The sequence below is a fragment of the Macrobrachium rosenbergii genome, chromosome 50 (assembly GCF_040412425.1).
Source record: "Macrobrachium rosenbergii isolate ZJJX-2024 chromosome 50, ASM4041242v1, whole genome shotgun sequence".
NCBI classification, from domain to species: domain Eukaryota; kingdom Metazoa; phylum Arthropoda; class Malacostraca; order Decapoda; family Palaemonidae; genus Macrobrachium; species Macrobrachium rosenbergii.
Window position 1 is genome coordinate 32,748,322 of NC_089790.1, and position 26,861 is coordinate 32,775,182.

At 36.0% G+C, this 26,861-nt stretch overlaps 1 protein-coding gene across 1 annotated transcript in view; it reads right to left on the reverse strand.

Annotated features, from left to right (window-relative positions):
• The window catches only part of LOC136832821 (serine/arginine repetitive matrix protein 2-like), a 129,093-nt gene that overhangs the window by 44,253 nt on the left and 57,979 nt on the right, over positions 1 to 26,861 (reverse strand). Inside the window, 4 exon segments of the mRNA XM_067094440.1 lie at positions 6,499 to 6,678; positions 8,119 to 8,288; positions 9,793 to 9,829; positions 11,451 to 11,571. Coding sequence (XP_066950541.1) covers positions 6,499 to 6,678; positions 8,119 to 8,288; positions 9,793 to 9,829; positions 11,451 to 11,570 — 507 coding nt within the window. The 5' untranslated portion in view covers position 11,571.

Here is a 26,861-nt window from a genome sequence, read left to right on the forward strand (position 1 = left end):
TAATAATAATAATACCATCCTGGTTGACAGGGTACAGTCATCAATCCCCTAACATACATGGATGACATAAATTTATATGGAAACAACGCTAAAAGTTTTGTACAGACAATCCAGATCATAAATAAAGATATGAAAATGGAGATCAGAACTGCCAAATATGCATTTATAAATACAGGAAAAGGAAAGATCATCCAGAGTGAGGAATCAATCCCAAGATAAGAGACTCATCAATGATATAGGAGATAGTTAAAAATACCTGGGAATCCCAGAGGTTGACAATATCAAACACCAGGAAACGAAAGTAGCTACTAGAGGGGACAACTTCTCTGAGACCAGGGTGATACTGCAGTCAAAGCTCGATGGTGGTAGCACTGTGAAGCACTGTGAAGGAAGTCAATAAGTGGGTTGTGCTGCTTGTACGATACTGTGGAGGAATATGAGACTGCATGCATGAAGACCCAGAAAACAAGAACAGAAAAACAAGTGAACTGACAATAGCTGAAATGGGAAGAAGTATAAAAGGAGGCTGCTGAATGCATGCTGACAGCAGCAAAAGACCAAGCACTATATACACAATATGTACTAAACAAAACAGATGGTCAAATATGATTGTCAACTAAATGCCCCAGATCCGAACAGAATATGGAAGACCATTAACCGCAAAAGTGAATTAACCCAAAATGAATACAAGATAAAGCATGACAAAAACACCAAAGCCTTGCATTGGAGGGTCTAAAAAGAAAATAGCCTACCATTAACAGACAAGTAGCACAACCACGTATGAGAAAAATCAAGGTAGTCTGGAACTATGATGTACAGACTGACCACGTGATGTAGGCTCGACGATCAGACTTTATAACGAAACTCAGAAAATATCTAATAGATGCAGCCATACCACAAGAACTTAGGGTAAGAAAAAGGAAAAGAGAGAAAAGTATCCATATCTATAAATAGAAGTAGGAGACTGTGGCAAGCCGAAGAGGAAGCAGTACCCATCATCCTGGGGTAATCCCAGAGGACCTCTGGAGCAACCGGAGAGGAATGGAAGCACCGACCTCGAACTTGGCTTACTTCAGAAAATAGAATACTTCTGGCCACAACAATGATAATTAGGAAAGAGTGGAATCTAATAAAAAAAAAAAGGACAGTGGGGGTCAGATCTTTAGGAGGTACGTTAAAGCCGGATCCATAAGTAGAGATACGAAACTAATAATAATAATAATAATAATAATAATAATAATAATAATAATAATAATAATAATAATAATAATGAGACGAAGAGGAAGAAGAAGAAGAATCAATAAAAAATCCAGAGGAATGCAAAGGCTCTCCATTCTTTAAAAGGTAACGGTATACAGATATATCAATAACCTCTGTGAAATATTCTTAAGCATTCCGGCAAAACGAAACTTTTTTCATAAAAACTTTCAGAAAATGAAGACGAAAATATTGCAGTTGTACTAAGCAAGTTACGAGACATTTACCATTCACTCAAGTATATCATTCCGATTATATCAAAATAAACTAATACTATACTAACTATATTATTTATCATCATACGGTTGATAATAATAAAATCAATAAATAATATGACGGACATCAAGTATTTATAATTAAAAAAAAAAAAAAAACGCCATTTGTCTTCCTCACATCACATAAGTTTTTAACGCTTCCCTGTCACGGAAGATATATTTGCAAATGCTTCTTCCTGGTGAATAAGTCAGCTCACAAGACGTGAAATTAATGACAGGCATGTAATTACTTTCTCCCGTTAATTTAAGACTTCACATGTTTTATGAGAATGATTTGTCAATGTTCAATCTATATTACATATCACTAAAATACAGAGGAGAAATCTGAGTGGAATTAAATATCAATTACACACACACACACACACACATATATATATATATATATATATATATATATATATATATATATATATATATATATATATATATATATATATATATATATATATATATATAATATACTTTGATATGAAAACTGCAAGGAATTAAGTATGAGAAATCTTCAGTCATTTATTCGTTTGTTTCTTTTTAATTCCTCCTTAGAATCTTGTAGATATGACGGACTTCGGTAACAATTTAGAGATCAATGTCAATTTCTAACGTACTCTAAGAAGGTTCCAGTAAAGAAAGTATATTTTCACTCATCCATTCCAAATAATCTCCATTGATGAAAATTACAATCATAGTACGCAGCTCTATATATATAAATATTACAGGACAAGCCGTCGCTACTAATGCCTTACAAAAAAGAAAAAAAACCTGTAACAGCATATTTTGTGGGCGTATGAGATAAGATTGTTATCACAAACAAAGCACGAATTCCAAATAATTGGCCCACGCTCTAACTGTTGTTTTGGTCCATTGTTATATTCCAGCCAAGTATGTGATTTTGAATAATGGTGGTTAGTGAAATTAAACTGACTTTCTCTCAAGCGTGTCACTGCAAACAGAGAGGACACGGAAATTCTCTGCTGGTTTTTAGAATAACTGAACGTCAGCTCTAATAAAAGGTAAATGACTGGGATCAACAATTTGCGTCCAGGTGGGTGACATCGTTGCATATGCCTCTATTGGCTTCTTTTGATTTTCTACTAAGCTGAAGGGACTTGGGAAAGTACTCTACAGGAGCAACATTTTCATGTAAATTGTTGGTTGCTTGACGCCGACAATCTTCCTCGAACTGAACTCCGAATCTTGGTTATACGGTTATCCGATCGTACTGCTTCTGTAGATTCAATGAGTGAAATTACTTTTACTGTTACCCAAGCTACCCATATATGTCACACTTTTGAAAGAGAAGTTGAATATTTGATGCATTCCAACTATGTTATACATAGGTGACTTATGACAAAAATACACAATATATTGAAAGGCAGGTGTGTACGAGTATTCTGCAAAAAAAAGTGCACGGTTTCAAAACTGGATGAGTCGGAACTATAGAACTATAGAACTTTAACTATGGAGCTTTCAAAACTACAACTGTGAAGAGGCAGCATAATTCCCCGTACAGATAATTAAAGACCATTGTAAAAGGCGAATTTCAGAGAGAAAGACTTTTACGAAATTGTAAACAAATATTTAATCGATAAATACACCAATTTCAAAGCAGGCACATTATAACGAACAATTTAAATTAAACCATCGAAACTCTCACCACTCAAAAGATTCACTAACAATTAATTATCCTACAATGGGTATTACACACACTTACAAAACCAGTCTTCTACAGCGTTTCGTCTCAAGGTTTAAACGCTTAGTGCTATACTGTATCATAGTCATTTCATCACAATGTTCTGACCACCAGCTGGATGTAACCGTTTCCAGAACACTGTAAAAACGGTCACAGCGGTTGGAGCAGTTATAACTATGACACACGACACACAATAATGTGTGTGTAAATATATATATATATATATATATATATATATATATATATATATATATATATATATATATATATATATATATATATATATATATATATATATATGCATACAAAACCATTTTTTTCTCTCCGTCTTACACATGTATACGTAACAACTTGCAGTTTTTACCTTAAATTCTTAGATATATATTTCTTCTACTTGCACACACTCATACACGGTAAGCGGGGCGTGGCTTAATTTTTTCAATGTTAAGACTGAAAATTCATTACCTTAATGGCGATACACCAAAACTAAGAAAACTTATATGTTGCGGATTTTAATATAACAATATGCTCGCTGATAATCATCACCTTCTTGACAGCATACCGTATAGAATTATAGACCCATGCACACCACAGAAACCTTATCGATAAACGATACTTGAATCTACAATGTACAGTAAGTTCCGGTGCAGATAGCCATCAAAAAAAAAAAAAAAAAAAAAAAAAAAAGACTTCCTGTGAAATTTCCTCTCACACGTCAAACAGCTTTATCTAATCTTGAATAGAACAATACCTAGGTTTCTCTCGCGGAAATATATAACTAATGCATATAATTGTCGGGAAACAATTTAATCTAATATAACATTTTGTCACTGTCAAATAACGAAGTGACAAGTGCTTAATTACTCTAATGCAATATATTCAGCTTCTGACCACCTTCATTTTAGACGTAAATAATTGGCATGCAATTGCAAACTTAATTAAGAATAATTGTTGCCTGTTTTCTCTTATGAATATGGGATGAAATCTACTAAAAAAATTTCTATTCTTACTGAATGTAAAACATAAATACAGCTGGGCGCTTAAATCATTCCTGGATGATACTGAGGTGCTTTGACAATATATAAAAGATAAATATCTAAAGTGCGCACACAGAACGCAGTCTCTATATAGGGCGTTCAGCATTAGAAGGGCCTCTCGCCACAAAAAAAATTTTGTTTAAGTTATAAGCCATCACACAAAAAAAGTTTTTGAGTTATAAGCCATCAAAGTTTTGGTAATTCAACCAGCTCTAATTTCTTTATTTTTCAAGATGCAAAGTTGAATTTTGTATGAGATGAAGTATTTGCGATCAGGAATAGAACAGTATGCATAAAAAAATATAGTTCAACCCCATCCCCTTTTTTTGAAAAAAAGGAAATTATTTTAAAGCTGAACAGCCGAAAAAAGCCATTTTCAAAAGTTGGGGAGAGGCCCTTCTAATACTGAACGCCTGATATCAGCTGCAGCTAACGCGACTCCATAACGTCATGATGAACTAATTCAATGAAGAAAAGAAACAGCTGTTGTAACCAACCTGAAAAGAGGACAGCTGTAACTGATTTGAAAGAAAAGAAAGAATTTTCGACTACGTCATGTTATTCGCAACAATAAATAGGCATAATATTTGTGTTTATCTGCTCTCTTCATTTGTCATCTAGAATGATGGGTAATGCATTTACTCTGAAAGGGTAAACAGTTTAAGTAACTATTCGATATCATGATCAAATGCGTAATAGTAAGGAGATTCAATAAAAAAAATGAGAAAAATAGGATAATATATTGTCAAAATATTTATCGAAAACAGACGAGTGTACAAAGACAAAGGTTAGGTCAAAGGTCGACGTCCATAAGTCCTCAGATTACGATAATTGAACCTGTAGGTACGAACCCCGCAGGGAGGGGCGGGTTAGTGCCATCAGTGCACCTCATGTGGTGCACTGTAGGCATTACTTAATTGTCTTGCAGCGTCCATTTCAACCCCTAGCTGCAACCTCTTTCATTCCTTTTACTGTACCTCCGTTCATATTCTCTCTCTTCCATTTGACTTTCCACCCTCTCCTATTTCACCGTTCAAACCTTTTTACTGTCGATTTCCCTTTCAGCACTGAATGACTTCGTAAGTCCCAGCGCTTGGCCAGTGGCCTAAATTCTATATTGTATTCTATTCTGTAGGTACGAACAGCGAAATTAACCTTCATAAATTCATCTTGTACAGTACTATTCACTGTTTAAATTTACTGGGCCGTATCAGAACGAAATGCAGATCCTGTCATCCAAGATATTAATGAGACTCGAGAATACAAACTTCCATCGAACCCCCTTCGTCTTTTCAACTTTTTAAAACAATAACGCACAACAAAGGTTCCACAAAATAACCAAAATAAATCTCCCCACGATCTATATTGCCTCGCAACTCTCAAGGAAAGTGCTTTAGCGATTATCGGTCATTCCCACGGAACGTAATTACTAAATCCAGTAATTCCCGACTAATTGTCAAAGCCGGATATACAAGCAATTAGATACAATGAGAGCAGTTGTTTTCATTCACGTTAAATTGCTCTTGTCACGATGCATCATCATCACTGGTTTTTTCTTTATAGACGTGGAATATTCGTTTGTTTTTTTAGTTTTATTCACTTGTTCTATACTTCGTGGTTTTTGTCTATTTTAATTTCCCTGCAGAACAGACAAATTTACAAAATTTATCTTTCCTAATGAAAAACTCCATAATACGCAACCTTTAACAAATTGCAAATAATTTTCGCAATAGAAAACAAATCAATAACAACAATAAACAAGTAAAAAATGCACCCAAGTTTCTTTGGCGCAATCCGAGTTTTCTGTACAGCGTATAATCAAGGCCACCGAAAATAGATCTATCTTATGGTGGTCTCGGTATAATGTATGAGCCGCGGCCCATGAAAATTTAACCACGGCCAGAGAGTTGCAATTTGGTATGTTTGATGATTGGAGAGTGGATGATCAACTTAGCAATTTACAGCCCTCTAGCCTCAGTAGTTTTTAAGATCTGGGGACGGACAGAAAAAGTGCGGACGGACAAACAAATCCGGCACAATAGTTTTCTTTTACAGAAAACCAAAACTGAAATACGTTGTTAAACAAGAATGTTCTTTTTACAAAACAACGACAAACCCAAAGCAGAAATGAATATCCAGCTACATAAACTGACGGAGGGGAAGGCGGGAGAATCATCGCGAACCTTGATGTCCCAGACTTCAAAATGAGTAAAAAAATCACAAAATCTATCAAACTGACCTGATTTGTGACATCACCACAGTGCACGATTTCCTCCGTCTCTCTTTTGTTCTCGGCCACCTGATGCGAGTTTGTGATGTGCTCCTTCTTCTCAGAGACCACTATGGCCCCTCCGACGGGCACCCAGCCCTCCCCAGGAGGCTCGTCTGCGCCTCCTTCCTGACCTTCAGGAGTCAGGTGCTGTGGAAAGGAATATGGACGTCACTCATCCTGCTGATTAGATATCAGAAGCGTTCACCTCTTCGAGGGATGATTCATTTTTAGTTATTGAAAAGCAAATTTTACAGAATATGCATAAAAATTTTTATTAGAGCAGCATGGAAATATTTAATAAAGAATAGGGAAATATTATACGTGCTGAAGCAATAAATCTATTTTGGGAAGAACACGTTAAACACACACACACACACAACACACACACACATAGACATGTGTGTGTATGTGTGTGTGTGTGTGTGTGTGTAACAGGATCTCATTTAAAACAGGATGCTATCTAGCCGAGATATTTATTCGAAAAAAGTTACAAGCTTTCCAGGATATTACCGTTTTCATCGTCTGATAGTTACCATCCTGTTTAAATGAGGTCCAGTTATTAATTGTATTAATGCACAGAACAGTTGCGCAAGTGATAGTATATAGCCAATACACACACACACAACATACACACATATATATATATATATTATATATATATATATATATATATATATATATAACCTATATATATATAAATGAATATATTTCATACATTATATATATATATATATATATGTATATCTATATATACTCTGTATATATGTTTAACCTGTACTTACCCAAATGAATTCATTATATATATATTATATACCTATATATCTATCTATATATATATATATATATGTATATATAAATATTATATATATATATATATATATATATATATATATATATATATATATATATATATATATATATATATATATATATATTATTCCCATCATTAATGCTTTCATCTTTCAAATGATAACTACAACATCTACAGAGAGCACATCATTAACTTTATGATGAAATATCTCCTGGAACCGTAAGTAGTTGCATGCTAAGAGAGTTTTTTCATTCCTTCTTATCATTGTTTTCTTTAATTTCCTCTTGTACTTGTTAAATTGAACCAATCTATCTTAATCTAAAAGCTCATGCAGACTATCATAAAATTACTGAACAAAGACATCTATTTTTCTGTTCTTTGCTACATAATCAACGAAAATTACATTAATATGTAAAACGCCATCTTCTTGTAAATAACTAATTTATTCTTGATTCTCTCTACGATTCTATAAACAATTCTTTCCTTAACTAAATCTAGATCCCCATATCCTTAATTTCCCTTTGTTGAGGGACTGTCGTCACAGTAAAGAGAGAGAGAGAGAGAGAGAGAGAGAGAGAGAGAGAGAGAGAGAGAGAGAGAGAGAGAGAGACCTGTATATTATCCATCTGCTTTATCTTTCAGGCATCTAAGACAAAACTCGGCATCCTCTCCCGTTTTGTCTGTCTGTCTGTCTCTCTTCCTCTTTTCTAACAGCTGTCTATTCACCCCTTCTTGTTTCATAAGTGGTAAATGACGAATAGATAATAGTGACCCACCTCATCCGCCACGACCTCATTGGTGACTGTGTCTTCCTTGCAATCCGTGGTGACGATTGGACCGGAGTCAGCTACGACTTCGCCATCTTCGAGGACGACCTGTCTCTGTGTCCTGGTTTCTATGTTCTTCGTCGTGGTGGTTGTTACCTTCTTTCTCTTGAGCCATTCCTCTGGAAATAAAGAAGGGTCGTCACTAAATGCTTTTGTGAGAGATGGAGGAAATGATATGATTTTACGCTGCGTGCCAGCTGTAATGAATGGGGTCCAGATGAGGGTGAAAACCATACGAACAACAAATATAATTACAGTCTCCACACCTTGTTATTGTTAGTAACACTGACTCATCAACGCCATGTATTTAGAAATATAATTGCGTGCGTCAACGAACAGAACGCTGGAGATATAATTATTAGCTTTACACCATTAAAGCACACACAAGAAGCTGAGATAAACTCGATATAACAAAAAAATATCAGTGAGGGAACGAATACCAACATCGTATTGCTTCGTAAAATGTTGAAGAGCGTCACTAGATTTATGTATCACTGAAACGATTACTCAGGACTCGGCCTTACCAGTGAGAATATAGACAAGCGTACATCAATGTTACAGAACTGCAAAGGGGTGAATCGTTGAGAAAGACAGAATCAACAATAATGGAATGAGAAGAAAATATACTGTAAATACCGCACGTAAAGTAGCTAGGATATACAGAGTTAGGTATAGAGAATTCTGTTTCTTGATACAGAGCAGAAGTGGAGATGAGATAAACAGCATGACTGACAGAAAACAGAAAAGGATGCTTGTACTAGCTTATGATTTTTTTAAACGCATCCATGTATAACTTTTTTTTTTATTCCATGCAAGTTAAATATTGAAAATCTGTCAATAGATGAAAATTATAGAAAAGTGTGTCTACAGAGGAAATGAGACACAGTATATGTAAAAAGCTCTATGCTCCATTCCTATTAATAAATGCCTGTATTTCGATGCGCTAGTGGTTCCAACATAAGAACCAACACCAATGATCGATGATCCTAAAGCCCCTATAAGAAACGTACTAAAACTCTTCAACCACCATCTGAATTATACCCAAGTACCTAAAAGGTTTCGACAACAGTGAAAATCACAACAAGTATCATCAACAGAAGGGAACCTTTTCAAGGGTTTGCCAAGAATTCTGTAGAAACTTGGTGTAAATGACAGAACTTTAAGTTTTCCTTAATTCGTGGCAAGTGCTTATTTTCGTTAAAGAAGACGTTATATCTAGCGCTGGAAAATCTTATAACAAGAACACAGAGTTCACTTGTGAAAAAACTTCATGTGACCGACGGCTTTACGTCAATATCTTCATTAAAAAATAGGTCAAAATAATTGAGGTCAATGTGAAAGCCTCCATCTGAAACTGGGACACGCCAAGCTAATCAATTATTATTATTATTATTATTATTATTATTATTTATTATTATTATTATTATTATTAAAGCAATATCATAACATGGAACCTTAACATTTTTACATCAGTGATGTAAGCAATCTTAATATCTACTTAGAATTTAAAATAATGTAAAAGAATTGCATTGAATAGTGGTTCCATTACGATCCTAAAATATTTAACAGATTAAGGGGCAGAGACTTAAACCATATAAAAAATATAACGAGAAAACATCTCACCTTCTTTGATGGTTTCGTAAACATCCCCATCTTCCAGCTGAGAAGAAAAAAAAATCAGTTAAATAAATTAGGTGGAGAATCAACTCCCTGGAAAACATGTCAAAAAGAAATAAATATCTTTTAAAAGGAAAATGGCTACAAAAAGAAGCAAATGATAATAATTTTTATTAAAGACTGTAACAGACAACTGCATACTAAAAACAGCAACATCAGCCCTTGAATTAGCGGTAATTCAACGATTGTAATAAAAACGTATAATTTGCTTCTCACACACACATCCGGTCACCTAAACTTTTAGGACTCGTGCAACACTCACACTCACTCACTAACACACGCACACACATACACACACCCTATACACACATATACATTTATATATATGTATATTATATATATTTTTCTGTTAAAACAGAAATCCGTCTAATGAAAGGAGCCCATAAACACACCAAAAGGGTAAAAGGTTCTAGATATATTTCGGAGACACAGGTAATTGCCTGCCTCAACAGGCAGGCAATTACCTTCCTGTTGAGGGAGACAGACAGTCTCCGAAATATGGCTTATAACTTTCTACCCTTTTCGTGTTTTTATGGGCTTAGTTGGCAAATGGCTCTTCATATATATATAAATATATATATATATGTATATATATATATATAAATATATATATATATATATATATATATATATATATATATATATATATATATATATATATATATATATATATATATATATATATATATATATATATATATATATATATATATATATATATATATATATATATATATATATATATATATATATATATATATATATGAAGAGCCATTTGTCAACTAAGATGAGACATTAGCTTGAGACTAAATACAGAATGATAAAACAAAGAACAAATGAAAACGGTTGGACGAACCAACTTACCATTTTTATGACGATTCAAGGTTTTACTTTTTAACAATGATTTATTTTTAAGGGGACTAGTTTTTGCTATTACGTTGCTAGGACACTGAGACATTCAACGAAGAGACGTGGAATTTGAACCAAGTCTCATCAAAGCAGCGATATTTGCTCAAATACGAAAAATACCTTTTGATAACAACGGTTTGCAAAGCTGAATGGCTCCCAAGCTTTGTTGTCTTTACAACTGAGGATCTGTCAACCAGCAAAGCCGTAAATAATGAATGATGATAACATTAGCAAAATAAGTTTTTATATAGGAAATCATTAATGTCCAAGACGTAAGGAAGAACATCGCTACTAATATTCTTCAAATCTCTTGTATTTCTTTCTGTTTTTGTTTTCAAGTGACACAAATTAATAAAAATAAAAGCACCATTCTTTCACATATAAAATCCTTCATCTACCACTTACAACGATAAAAATAAACTTAAGCAATGGGGCAATAAGACAGTAAGAAACTATTACTGAATTCCTAAACGCCAAGTGTTGAATAGCCCTTGGCCACGAACTTTAAAGTCAGAAAATATTTTATTCAAATGTTATTTTAAGCGGCGGTTGAACTGCTCTAATATTATCCTCACATAAAAAGTAATACTTGATACTGATACACTGCCACTTAAAACTAACTGAATAATTTTTACAACAAAGAGAGAGAGAGAGAGAGAGAGAGAGGGGGGGATGGGTGGGTGGGGGTGACTTACCGAGGTCAGCTGCATTTTTGACGCAGGTGGGCCCGATTCGTAGTACTGTGTGGACACAACCCCATAGTTGTTGTTGTTGTGTCGGCTCCCGGAGCCTTTGCTGCTGACGCTGCTCGGCATTCTGCGGAAACACAAAGGGAATTAGTTGTTGGTTCTCCTGAAGAAATTCCTTAAAGACATTTACTGGGTATATGAACTGAAATGTGCAACTTCTTCGGCTTTGCCTTACTCCAATGTCCTCCCATCATTTAACAACAACAACAACAACAACAATAATAATAATAATAATAATAATAATAATAATAATAATAATAATAATAATAACATGAGTAACTAAAATAGTGAAAAATTGCGCACTTACGTAAGTGCAAATATATATCTAAAAATATATATACAGCGTTGTACATCTATTTTCAATATATATGTACACTTACATCAGTGTGGAGTTTTCAACAACAACAACAATTATAATGATACTAATAATAATAAAAAAAATAATTCTAAAAAGCAGTGAAACATAGATCAGACTTCTTTTCGCAAGACTTCGATAAGTAAGTAATTTTCGAACGCAGTGTTCGTGTATCAAGCTAACGAAACAAAATAGCTTTGAAAATATATTTGATTTTTAATAGCCCATCAATTATGTAAACAGGATACCGGTTACACAAACGCTGCAATGATAATTATAATCAGTAATTGCAAACAGTAATTAAATATAATAAAAATTCTTAAAAAAATTCTTATTAAAATATGATTTTCAGTATATTCTTAATTCTAGTTAGTAATAACATCAAAAATGTATTTTTTACTTTAAGCGTTTTTTTTGTGAACAAATTTACTATTAATCATACGCAATCATGACAACTACATTTACAAGTTACACAGGTGTATCCGCATTTAGAAAGATTTCCTAAAAGAAACCTATTATTTAAAGCAGTGATGTCTGTAGGTGCGACCTGGCGATATTCTAAAAGTAATCAGTCATCTAAAGTAGTGTTCTTAGTGTGGGCAGAAGGCATTTTGGCTACAATACTTTCACATACGCCTTAAAAAATGTTTCCGCTACGATCTTGGATCAAAGGAAACCGCAAGGTGAAAAAAAACCTAATTGACACAAAAAGCACGCGAGACAATTTCCGCAAACGTGAAGTGATACTTAGGCCATTTAGTGACAAACATATTCCCTTCCTCACCGCGGCGGTTTTTTCATATTCTCTACGAGAAAACAAAGAAATAATAATAAAAAAAAATTAATTACTGAAGGGGTCATATCACCACATACCTGCAATAAATAAACAAATAAATAAATAATTAATAAAATAAATTAATAATTAATAATAATAATAATAATAATAATAATAATAATAATAATAATAATAAATAATAATAATAATAATAATAATAATAATAATGTGAGTAATAAAAATCCACAATTATATAGTATAATATTACTATGTAAAAGAACCAAAGACTTTCGAACACCTGAACGTTTTATTACAGTTGTTTTTCAAAATTGATTTAATAATAATAAGTCTTGTTAAAGAGAATGGCAGCATCAGTTGAATTGATATTATATATGGTTTTTTCAGTTCTTCTTATTATTTTCTTCTCATCAGGGCTGATATTTGCTAAAAACTGGCCGATGTTCATAGTCTGGGAAAGGAAATGGTTTTTCCAAAAATCATTTCCTTACCCAAACTATGAACACCGGCCAGTTATTAACAAATATCAGCCCTGATGAGAAGAAAATAATAAGAAGAATTGAAAAGACCATATATAAAATCAGTTCATCTGATGCTGCCATTCTCTTTAACAAGACGTATCTGAAAGAGGGTCTAACAGATATATTATCGTGATGAAACTTATCATCACAATTATTGTCAAATCACCCTATCGGTAGCACAGTAAGGCTCTTACTAGTAGTATAATAGTCAGCACAGCACAGGCAACACGAATAGGCCCAACTGAATGCCAGAAGGCGAAGAAAAGAAGAGCCGAAATACCGTTGGGACGCATAAAAAACGAAAGAAAATCAACAGTGTTATGTATGGCTCGGTAAAAACTTACCCCATCGGAAGGCCAACAAGATATAGCAATTAAATTCTTCCTACGCCCCTATACGGGGAATCACCCCTCGCTCCCACCCGGGCGACTGCACTACCACACCCCTACAAGTCGAGAGATCCCTGCTTCAGTACAAAAAGTGTGGCAGAAAGCGGTCTTCCTTATTCTTATCGAAAATATAATGATGCCATTGCGGAATGACCACTCATTAGCGAGCGCAGCGTGTCGCATGGGACAATGAAGCCTCGCCATGGATAATTTATGCGCATAGATGCACAAAGCCAAGAAGTAATCAGAGAGCAAAAAGGCGCGGGCGCGCAATTATGAACCTGCATGTGCATAAGCATGGGCTAGGCAGGGTGGCTCGCAAGGTCAACTAACTGCTTCACACAAAGGGTCCCTCAACATTGGGGAACATTACTACAACCCAAGTGGGTACGAATGTACTACTACTTAAGTGCGGAAGAGCCTCATGTACAATTAACTATTTGCACTTGACTTGCGTCAAGGTAAAAAAATACCTTACCTACTGCAGTTAAGCGCACAAACATTCTCCCTCTACTTATCCACTAAAAATCTTTGCCTTCATATAAATTTATAGGTCATTATATTGGGACTTTTTCTTTTTTAGAAAAAATAGATCTTGCAGTTTGCTGGGAATTTATCCTGAAGGATCTGGGAACATGATCGATATTTGGCCTTACACGACTTTTATACATGCAGAAAAAATTGTTAAGGAGCATTATTATGTTTAAAGGGATTCAGCATTGGCAGTGTGATTTTCACTGACTTGAGAACAGTGCTTTAAATCATGCATCTCACTTCTGGATAAAAATCGTGTAAAAAAAAAGAGGCAAACAGATGCTTCAGTAGTCGTATCCTTGCAAGTCACTCCTTTGCCTTAAGAAATCATTATCAATTCACGGTGTGGTTAAAAATGAGAAAGTACGGTAACTTGCCCTGAAAGCTAGCGACATTACATCATAAGTTGAATTTCATATCCTTTGTTCAGTGACTAACATCATATCCTTCTCCAAAAATTTAACACTGAATCTGACACTTTAATTTAACACTGAAATTATCACCTGATTACACGCCTCTTATTTTCCTTAGAGCCACGAAAGGATTGTGTGTAATTACTCACAAATTATATCTCTCCGAAAGTATCAGTAATTTATAGAAATGACAGGTATTTAAAATGGATAGTAATAATCAAAACTTCAAGGATTGGATCAATCCGTATGCTGCGCAGGAGGTAAAATGTTCGTAAAAGCTTCAAAGACAATATAAGATATCGTGTTTTTTTTAACAGAAAACTCTCGCAAATAAATCTATTCTTTATTACACAAAGGAGTCATTGGAAATCCCACAGACACCAGGAAAAAACTTTTTTTTTTTTTTTGTTACCAAACGGAAACAGCTCTAAAAGTTATATAATACGAGGCTTTTCAAGTACATGGTGATAAATTTCGCAATTAAAGTACAATTTACCTTGGTGATAAATTTTTCAAGTACATGGTGATAAATTTCGCAATTAAAGTACAATTTACCTTGACAAAGGCAAATAAGAAGGACAAGAATATTTGAGTAATAATGTTATTATCCCCTTTAACAGACTTTCGTCATTTGAATACAAGCCACTTACGATGAGGAAAACTAGGCCAGAGCAGTACTTAACCCTGACTTAAAGCAAACACAGCCTCATGTTCCGTCGGCTGGGATGAAAGAGACGCAGAAACGTGACCCAATTGGCTTCGTTTTGTCCAACCGGATGTCTATACAGACACAGGAATTCAGCGTCAAATACCTCGAATTCCAATTAGGGAACCCGAGGGAAAAGTCCTTCCAACGCGGGGGTAAAATGAAGCGATTATTTCTCTGGTTTTCCTCAGCTTCGACTTACGCAGCTATTCTTAGAATCGCAAGGTCATATCATTCACGTCAAGCGGGTCATGACCCTGACAGGTTAAGAGGTTGGGAAAGGGGGGAGTGGGGGTTTCTATGTGTGAAATGAATGAAGGGTTTACTTTAACAGTCATTATCAAAACAAAGAAAACAAAAGAATTTCTAAGAGGTCCAAAACGGAAGTCTAAAAACGAAGAGGAAAAGAGCAGTTATTTGTTAGTGCTTATCTAAGAACTGGGTAAATTAGCAGGTCTATTTTAACCTTCTCCACACTTCTACTATAGAGTCACAACATAAAAGAGTAGTAGTCTCTCCGTGTTCCACTTCGTAGTTCACGCTCTCTACAAAGAGAGTTCTGTTGTTACAAATCAAATGTAGCGAAACGTTACCCTGAATAACTTTGAGAGCGCAATTGCTCCTTTTTACACTAGAACTAATCAGGGTTAATGGAGCCGTGGCAGAGTTTAGACTCCCTTTCCATAAAAATGCGACCTGAAAGGTATTTGGCACAGGAAAAATAATGCATATTGCAAAAATGCTCAATTCCTCTCCTAGAAAATACTCATTACATCATAAGGAACAAAGAAAAAAATCAAACAAACAAGCGACCAACGAAACGGCACGACTGCAAAATAAGCGAATGTGAAAGACAGCCATACAGGATTAAAATACTGTGGGAAAACGTCAGAGCACGAAAGAAAGAAAATGAAAGGCGGAATAAAAGGATTGATCTCTTCACGTGATCTTCGTGGATGCAATTCACGAAATCACCCGATTTGGTACGAAACATCCGCAAGCGTGACCATTGTGCGTATGTGTACACATGTGCGGCTTAAGCGATTCTCAGTAGAGTGCATGAGCACTCATAACTACGGTATGTGTGTCAGTGCGCATGATTTCAGCCATTTACGCCTGTTCATGCTTATCTGGAGTTCTCTGAGTAAAAGAATTTCGGAATTATTAGGACGATTCCGAATCAAGATTGCTGAGGATAGGACGCTCGCGCGTGTGTGTGTGTGTCTCTCTCTCACCCGCGCGCACGCACATCTCATTCATTCATTCATATATATATAAATTTATATATACAGTTTTATATATATATATATATATATATATATATATATATATATATATATATATATATATATATATATATATATATATACAGTATATGTGTGTGTACATGCGTGTGTTTTTTGTATGTGAAAATATGCAAAAGTCCTCGTTATTCAGACTAATCTCCTCACCAACAACAAACCAAAGGGATTGTACCCAAAACACATTAAAACTATTAATTGGAAAGTGACTACGTTCTTTCTGTGCTAGCCAGTCCTATCCTTCAAGGCTGCTGCCTTTACGGCATGGGTGACGGTGGAAGCGAAAACATTGTGAAATTCTGATCCCTCGTAAAAACTCCTTTACCGCCCTCATCAATATCTGATTAGCATCAGCCGCTCAAAATGTCGAGACACAAAATACCGCTACAGACAGACGCAAAACACAAACACATTTTACTTTTCATGGGTCGTCGTTGGGAGGCGAGAGGGGGTATGATTTTTTTCAGGAGAAGGGGGAGGTGGGGGGTTAAACCTAGCATTCCTGGATCCCACACTTCCTAGCGGCCTTGTCAAGAAGTTCTTATAGAACCCCAGACGTGGCCCCAGGACGCCAGGGGTGGGAGGACGGGAGAGGCAGTTAGGGGTGGGTGGAGGACATGCACACACGCGCTCAACCACCGCTTTTTATATGAATTGATACAACCGCCTTCTTCATCTCCTTCCTATCAGCCCTCTGGAACGTCAGTACAACATACGGGCGACTCTCGACCCGACCTGAAGCCTTCCTTATGCCACCTGCAACCAAAGACCACTGTCTCAACCACAGCAGCCTATTCTGGTACATCACCTTTGGTTGGAATCACTATTGCTAAGATGCAGTCCTACGCACATATTCTGCTTTCACCCCAGTGCTTCTTTTTAAGCTTTTCGACTGATTTTCCTTTAAAACTGGAATGAAATAATCGAATTTTAACAGCAAGTGATGTACAATCTATAGCCCAGATAAGGGAAAACGACACATATTTAATTCAATGAGTTTAAGAAGTAACGCAGTAAAGCAAAGAGTGTGATACCGTTTGGAAATCAATTTTGCCGTGCTTTACGAATTGATTGACAAAGATGTTTGTGACAATGAAAGCATTTTTCAGTTTCATTTTTTGGCTCAATCATAGCTACTTGTGTCATCTTCAGTGAATACCTAGAAGTCTCCTTATCTAATTTAGGTTTTCACGAATGTACATGATTCTGTAAGAATACAAATGAGGCTAATTTGACAAAACAGAATTTAAGCATACAAAGAGAAATTCTCATTTTTTCCTATATCGGTTCCAACCGTTACTAACAAAAAGAAATTCTCATTTTTTCCTATATCGGTTCCAACCGTTACTAACAAAAAGAAATTCTAATTTTTTCCTATATCGGTTCCTACCGTTACTAATACTACTCTGAAACGGATCCTTCGGAGAGAGAGAGAGAGAGAGAGAGAGAGAGAGAGAGAGAGAGAGAGAGAGAGAGAGAGATCACGGCGTAAGCTTAAAAAAGAGAGAAGATTCTCACCATCCTCGAAATGAGCAACCACCGGGATACGCATCGAGACCACAATCTTATCTGTGATCCCAAAACGCCATAATGGCAGCTACGGGAGACGCCTCGGATCACTGTAATTACTGGAGCAACGCCACTGAAATCATTTCCACCACTTCTCATTTAATGCATAATTTTCATGTCACTTCTCATTCGGGGGAAGTTACAGTTGACAATGAAAATGCCACTCTTTCCTTCTTTCTTTCTTTCTTTTTTCGTTCTCCCCCCTGTCCTCTCTCTCCCAACCCCCCACCCTCTCTCTCTCTCTAAAAATGCTAGCGTCTTTTTACAAGCTACGACGTCTCTCTCTCTCTCTCTATGTACGTATGTATGTATGCATATATTGCATGTATGTGTGTACAGTATTTCTCTCTGCTGAGAGAGAGAGAGAGAGAGAGAGAGAGAGAGAGAGAGAGAGAGAGACGTGGTAGCCTGTACACACACACACACACACACACACACACACACACACACATATATATATATATATATATATATATATATATATATGTGTGTGTGTGTGTGTGTGTGTGTGTGTGTGTATGAACAATTTCTCTCTCTCTCTTAACATTAAAGTCCGTCTCTTCGTGATTCCATCAGCTCCTCTGCTGCGCTGTGGTGTTTCATAGCTTCACGTGCTGTCAATGCCTTGGGTGACCCTTTTCTTATTTGTCTTCACTATATTTTTTGCTCGTACACAGGACCTCTGATTTTTTGGTTATTCACCTAGCAACGTGTTTCTAATTCCTGTTCCCAACTCTCTGTCACTGTCTCTCTTTCTCTCTCTCTCTGTCTTTCCACACATACATTCGCACATATACGCACACACACACACACACACACACACACACACATATATATATATATATATATATATATATATATATATATATAACTAATAAATATAATGGAACTAATATACGGAAGGGTAAAACAAAAAATTCAGATAAAACCGAGACAGAGAGAAAACAGAAAAGGGGCGATAACGAATTGAGTGATCCCAGACGTTGAAGCCGACCAACCGGCACCTTTAGGAAATATGTTTTGTTTTGCTCGTATGTACAAAATATGTAGTCAGCACTTTTAGTGTATCCCTCGTTACAGGTCAGAAGTTAATCGAAATAAGAACGCCATGAGAGCCTTAACGAGGCAGATGGCCATGATTCGTACGTTCAGAGGGACTTTCGAACCAGACAGCAGTGAGTAATAGATTATCGAGAGAGCGAGAGAGACCGAGTGGTGACAGCGGGAAGTGTTTGTGACATTGGCGCATTCAAAACCACGAACAGAAACGAAGTCCGCATTTTGAGACTTAAAATTATAGTGCACCTCCCTCAGGCCAGTGACAGTCAGACTCGATTTCCAACACCCAGAAATAACCGAGGTGGAAATTATAATCTAATAAAGGGATAAATAAGAATAAGAAACTAAATAATCTAAATTAATTTCCTAAAGTGGCAATTCCTTGTCGTACATAAATAATGGTTTAAAGAAGAATTAAGAACTTTGTAAAATTGTTACCACGGAATTCAGATTCCAAGCTGAAACAAAAGAAGCCTCTCGGACGCGTCTAAGACATGATTGCAAGAAGGCAATCTGGAATATATATATGTATATATATATGTGTATATATATATATATATATATATATATATATATATATATATATATATATATATATATATATATATATATATATATATAAAATCCTTAAGATGTGTGAAATCAACGAAAGTATTTGACAATTTAGTGTTTAATTTCACTTCACACCTTGCACACCTTGAACAATTTTGTTGTGCACTGAGATTACAACGTGATGGAAATTTTATGCTCACTTACCACGCTCACAAACAGTTTCACACACATGCATGCATATACGCACGAACACGCACACACACACACACACACACCTGTACTGTGATTTTCTTCGAAAACCCTGAGAGAAGGAAAATCTCCGATGCTTTTTTTATTTGAGTATAATAAACTATTGTAGCCATATTGAGACGAATGACGGTAATATGAGAGAGGGTGGAAACGGCAAGTCCGCATCCTAGAGACATTACAAACCGTCCCGAAATCGGACCAAGTACCTTCATCCGGTATACTTACATAAGGGCCACTGATGGGAGAGGCTGGTTCCGGGGTAGACGATGACAAGTGTTAAGTGTTACATTTTTCCCTTACACTGTCTATCATACACACAAAAACATACTGTAAGCATGTACAATGCGCCTTATCCAGAAGTACTATCCTTATAAGTCACAGCTTTGTAACAACTCGCAAATCCAAATGCTTTTCAGGATGTTAAACAAACGATTCATGAAGCTTGATATTCAACTAAATGCAGTAATTACATGAACTCACCTACAAAAGAACATTTCATGCCGTTTTATAACTAACAGTAAATCTTTAACCTCCCACCCCTTAATAGTTTAGAAGACTACAAGATATATTTGTAGACCAGAACTACAGAATACAGAATAGTACTACTATTATTATTATTATTATTATTATTCAGTAGATGAAACCTATTCAAATGGAACAAATCCACAGAGGCCACTGACTTGAATTTCAAGCTTCCAATGAATATGGTGCTCATTAGGAAGAAGCAAGAGGAAGTAAAGGGAAATACAGAAAGAAGAGATCCCACTTATTAAAGATGAAAAAATAAATTAATAAACAGATAAAAATGTACTGAAATGCAAGAAGAATAGTATTAGGGTAGCAATGGAGTTAAAAAAAACCAATCCAAGCATACAGTCTCCATTCAACTTGGCAACATTTTATCGAAGGATATCATGTAAAGACATCCAGTATCACGGATCCTCTACTCTACGGGGATCCTACGTCCTTCTCCGGAGCATCCCTCCTTCCCCTGACAACCAATCCCGGCCCGAGCAGTGGAGGAGGTAGGAGGCTGCACATCAGTAACTCCTTCCTGGCTCCGCTCTTATAAAACATCGTTTCCGTTTCGAAAGATTTTGCTTCACTTCCTCCCCCCGGATGCTTAATCCAGTAATAATGGAGAGGAGGAAGCGATAAAAGAAGCGAGAGAAGGCGATGGCGGAGGAAGGGGAAAATATACTGGAAGCCAATGTGCCTCGGGGCAAACGAAGGGGAAAATAAGGACTGCATGTTTTTCTTCATTACTGCGCCATACGTGCTACATACACACACACACACACACACACACACACACACACACACAGAGAGAGAGAGAGAGAGAGAGAGAGGCTACAATGTAAAACATGGAATATCAATTTGCAATCTAAAAGACACACACATATGGCTCATTCGACTGAAAATCAACGACGGGAATCCCCACAAAACGCGATATAATGAGAGCAAGCACGACGAGTCTACAAACAGAATGAGAAGACAAAGAAGAAAGGGAAATAACAGTGATAGTGACTTCCTCATTTTTCATGGCGAGTGGCGCAACGGAGTTGCATTTCCCGCTGCATATTACGATGCCTCATCTACTACTTACTCACCTGCCTCACAGCCTCATTACCAATGCACCTGATAATCACTTCATGGCTTCCAAGAGACCATCTCATCCTCAACACAATGTTGAAAGGTAAACAGACACGGCAGGGCATAAGGCTTTGAGCGCTCGTCTACTGAATTGGCAGTGGTATTATTGTTTATGTATATTTCCGTTACACTACATTATTACTACAACCACTGCGCACACACTTCCACACAAATAAACAAATGGCGAATCACAGCTGGTTGTTCTACGGAAAGTTTTGTGATCAGTGCAAATAAAACACAAAGCGCTGCATTTCAGCCGGACATTTCTTGAGAGACCATTTGCAACAATCAAAACACACAACAGCGTATTGAAACTAGTCATTCTTTAGATGGGAATCCTCAGAGCTGTATCAAGGATAGTTCACTTCAATAAAACTGAGCGTAATAAGAAAATAATAATAGTCTTTGACGGATGAGATCATAGAACACCTCGACCGCCAATCCTTCATCACGATCCTCCCCCTTCCTCCCCCCGATGTAACCTTATGCCAGGGTCCCCCTCCCCCAGTCGGGCTTCGTCCTGGATGCTATCCATTAACTGCACGACTCTGCATCATCCGTCTTGATTCTCGATCTTTTCTTCTTACTTTGTTTTCAGCTTTATCAAAAACTCTTGGCTTTATATTTCTCGTATTTCAAGCATGGCTTTTCTCTTTCTTCGCCGTTTTGTGCCCTACATTTTTATTCTGAGGTTTCTATTTCTATTAGATAATTTTGGAAGCAAACTTACTTTTCTGTTGAGGGTTTCCTTGCCTCATTGTCATGTTGCTGTGATGGAGTTCCCTATCAATCATATTTTCTAATAAAGGCAGGATCTGCGTTCAACAGTCTTTTCTCCTTACCCATTTCAAGCTTTAATTCACTATTGACTTGAATTCACCCTGAGCCCGTGACGCTTCTCATTCATCTTTAACCATCCAGCATTTCAAGAGCATAAACCTTCACCGTCCGTGATACTGCCTTCTGATCTTGTTTACTTTATTTTGAAGTCTATTTGATAGACTTTACATTGCAATGAGCAAGGCAAACAAGTAAAATCACTTAAGTCTTGCTGAGTGATCCGAGACTTTTAAGGTTAAAGGAAGCGGACATCACAGACGGGAGAAGGCCTGAAATTTCACACTCGAGCAATAAACAAGCAAACTAGCAACATTAAATTTCACCTCCGTATAATCAGTCGGTTACCCTTGATAAAGACCTTTCTGTAACCCATATTATTATTATTATTATTATTATTATTATTATTATTATTATTATTATTATTATTATTATTATTAATTATCATTCGTAGCATCAGCAGCAATAAAGACAATAATAATAAAAACACTGGTTTCAAAATTAACCCTGGTGTTTCAAATAACATATTATCCTCATTGGCGACAAAAGACGAGGTGCTTTGATTGGCCATATTAAGAGCAAAAGATACAAATATTAATCGAAAGTTGAATATCTCATTTAAATTTCAGCATCTTATCTTAAAAAATACAATATGAATTTGGTGAGTATTCTTCACTGTCATATTTTGTGTCAACTCGCATCGGAAAGTACCTCGAAATCGTCACTTATCTTAATGATCTCATTAGTTTCTAAGGTAAAAGTAGATGATAGCGAATACCAGTTTCATCTTCGCATTTTAAGGCTTATAGGCTCATTTAATGCAGCCTTCTCCCAGATTTATTTAAAACATTTAAATTCATCCGGTAGCAACCAAATCTGTAATACAGCTCAACAGAAAATATCTCCGGATAATCACGTCAAAATTTCCTAAATTCACTACAAGGCAGATTTACAAATAAACATAAAAAAGAATGGGCTACACTAATTACGTATCCAATATAAATTAAAATGTATCTTAAAACTGATGAATTCACATAACTTGAGGCAAGACAAAAATTCAAGGAAAGAATGCAACAGTTTCTCAGACGTGAAACAAAAACCCAGTACCGAGCGACCTCCGGAATGTTCATATGACCTTTTTTCCTTCTCTGTGTACCCAAGACCAGACCCGTCTCAACCTGTCTCAAGAGGTCAAATTGGCACAACTCGTTGGATGAAAGAAAATATACCCGAGGGGAAAAATTGCGGTTGCTTTTCCTCCAACATCAGAATCTAGAGGTGGAAAAAGATGGAGCGCCTTTCATTGGTGTTTCTTGAAGTTCCTGCACAACTTGTCCGTTTTTATTCAGGGCAAAGATATCTTTGAGAGGGTCAACTAAATTCCGACAATACAATGAACAAGGCGGGGAAAAAGACTGGGGCTTAATCTTATAAAAAGCGATAGACCTGTCTCTTGGAGGAGGAAAGGCTCTAGGAGTCAGATTTGCTTCTTCCTGTTTTGTTTCATAGGATGCTATTCTTTTAATTGTAATTTTGATCGTGTGGGGTCTATTAAGGAGGCAGAGTGGTATTTTACACATGCACCAGTGCACATATGTGCAAATACCATGTGCATAAATATTTACGCAGACATACATGTAAATATGAGTTCTAGATTTCATAAAGAGTGTATTTTGATATGCTACAAAACTATGTTAAAATTAATACTCCTGTAAGGATTAGTGGGCCGTTTAAAACCTAAGTGTGTTGGCTTTAAATTTCACCTGCAATAAACAGGAAGACTATAGAAATCTCTCTCTCTCTCTCTCTCTCTCTCTCTCTCTCTCTCTCTCTCTCTCTCTCTCTCTCTCTCTCTCTCAGAACAAATATGAATAACCATAATGAAAAATGTGTTAGTGCTTACAAAAAATTTGATCAATAAAGGTGATTTTCTGCGCAAAGGTCGATCCCTTGGGGACGGGATACCCAATGGCCTTTCTGAGTCCATAAGCAGAGAGACATGAAAGAGGATATATCAATGGAAGTAATGAAGACGAAATCCAAAGCATGTCGCTGAAGAGGAAATCATCTATGAACCAAGAGACCACCATTACTGGCTCTTCTGCTTTTTTTCCAAATATCAACAGCGAATATAAAGTAATCATTCTCCCTCTGTATCATTCTCAAGAGACCCTGCAATCTGCATCTCGTCAAAGTCCTGTAAAAACTGAGTCTACTTTGGGAAGCGAGTACTTCTGCCCCACCCTGTTTTTTTTTTCTACGTGATGGCACACCGAGATCAGGTGTGAGTATCAGATTAGTACAAGTGGAATAAAGCTTAAAGGGCAAAAACTCCATGCGCAATTGAGGAAGAGATGAGAAAACTGGAATCACGACAGCTGTTCGGTTTAAGACAAAGAATTGTTAAACCAGGGAGTCTTTTTGATTTTTAGATTTCTGTAACTTTTCCGCTCTTTTCCCATCTTTCAATTAACGTGAAGAAAACAGCATTACAACTCCAAGTGAATTTATATAATATAAAAGCCCTTCATAGTAAGGTATAGCAACGGAGAACAAGTGAAGGTCAGGTAGAAGTTTATGTTATTTTGAAGGTTAGTACCAACTGGCGTCTACTGATTCGCTTTGTATGGCTTCTTATTGTTTGATGTTAGAGTAGGTTTTACAGTTATTGTTCTCTTATCCCTAATTATTATAAAACAATTATTATAAAAGTTTTCGGTCTCCTTCCTTTGGTGTTCCTTTTTTCGTCTTCTGTATAAGAATTTTTGATATTTTCGTCTTCCGACTTTATGCTAAAACTGCAATGAAGTTATACGGTAGATGCAGCAGTTTTTTTTACATCTCTCTCTCTCTCTCTTTACTTAAATATTGAGTTACAGAAGGGCATTAAGTTACCCGTCCCGTCCCGTCGGCTTTTTAACAAAAATTTACCAAATCATCATACAACTTTTTCTAACATGCACGAACAAGGATGGACCTTTTTCACAATGTGGTTGGTAAATGAAAAGAACGAGATAATACAGAACATGCATAATCATCCACTCCTATTTAATGAATGTATAAAAAAAACTCATTCCATGTACAAGTGAACTAATACATGTATATATGTATTTATATATACATATATATGTATATATATATATATATACATGCATACATATACATATATATATATATATATATATATATATATATATATATATATATATATATATATATATATATATATATATATATATATATATATATATATATATATTGTAAAAGAGAAGCGAGGTCTTATAATATAAAGGAAAAACCGATCAAGCGCCAGATGTGTGAAAACTGACACTCCAACAACAAGGCGACGCAAAGGAACCAGGAACAAGGACGGAGCAGTAACGAAGGAACAGCAAGGAACACGAATCGGGGTCAAGCAATGAGCTGTTATTGGTCAAATGAGGGATCCAGGCGAGGAATATATCACCTCATCTTACAACATATTAATTATTCCGGTACCTGTCAAGGGTAGCGGAGAGACTTAAGTGGCTGGGCGGCACTTTACTCACAAAAGAAGGGGGGGGGGGAGTCCTCTACCTCTCCTCTTCCTCCTCTCCCTCTTCGTTCTCCTTCCCCACCTCCTCACCTGGTGATGCGTGAGCTAAGTTGCAGCTGCCTGATGAGAAATACACGAAGCTATCCTTTAGTTACTGGGGTTTACTGGGTTCTCCTAGGAGGAGGGGGGCGGGTGTCAGTAACACACGCCAGAAATACTCTAGACAAAATTATATTCCTGAAACAACACTTAACGTTTTGTACCTACACGAGATGCTTTGACATTTCCTTGAGATAACGTGAACACAGAATCAAGTTTCCTAATACATTTTCAAAGCCAACGCACACTTGTAAAGAAGAAAAAGTGGGATAACAAATAGTTTTATTTTATATTTTATAAAACTGACGCTTGTGAGATTACCACTCTTCCTTTAATTTCTGTATCAATTATTTTTTTATCTCAGTTTTATATACTTGCAATTTTTTTTTCTATGGATTCATCTTTTTCCTACAAGGACAACTTCCCTGTTTCAACTTGTGACATTTGCAGCGAAATCATATGTAGTAATGATAGGTATACTAACAGTGTTAATAATAAACCTGTCGATGGATATGACTGAAAAAAAAATCACGTTTTATGAAACTTTGAGAATAAAAAAAATGATAAACCCAACTTGGGTACAAAATGAGGTGAAAAATGAAAAAGATATTTAGTCAAATGTTTCAATATTAGTTATGAACTAAAAACCACTGAAAATGCAGAAAAAAACCTTTACTACAGATCGAAGGAAAAAAGTAGGAAAAAGTTCCTTGTCACAGCCCTTGGATTAAAACAGGGACCTCTCGTACGCATAGATACAATAATTATGAATTATACTTTGACTTGAAAGCC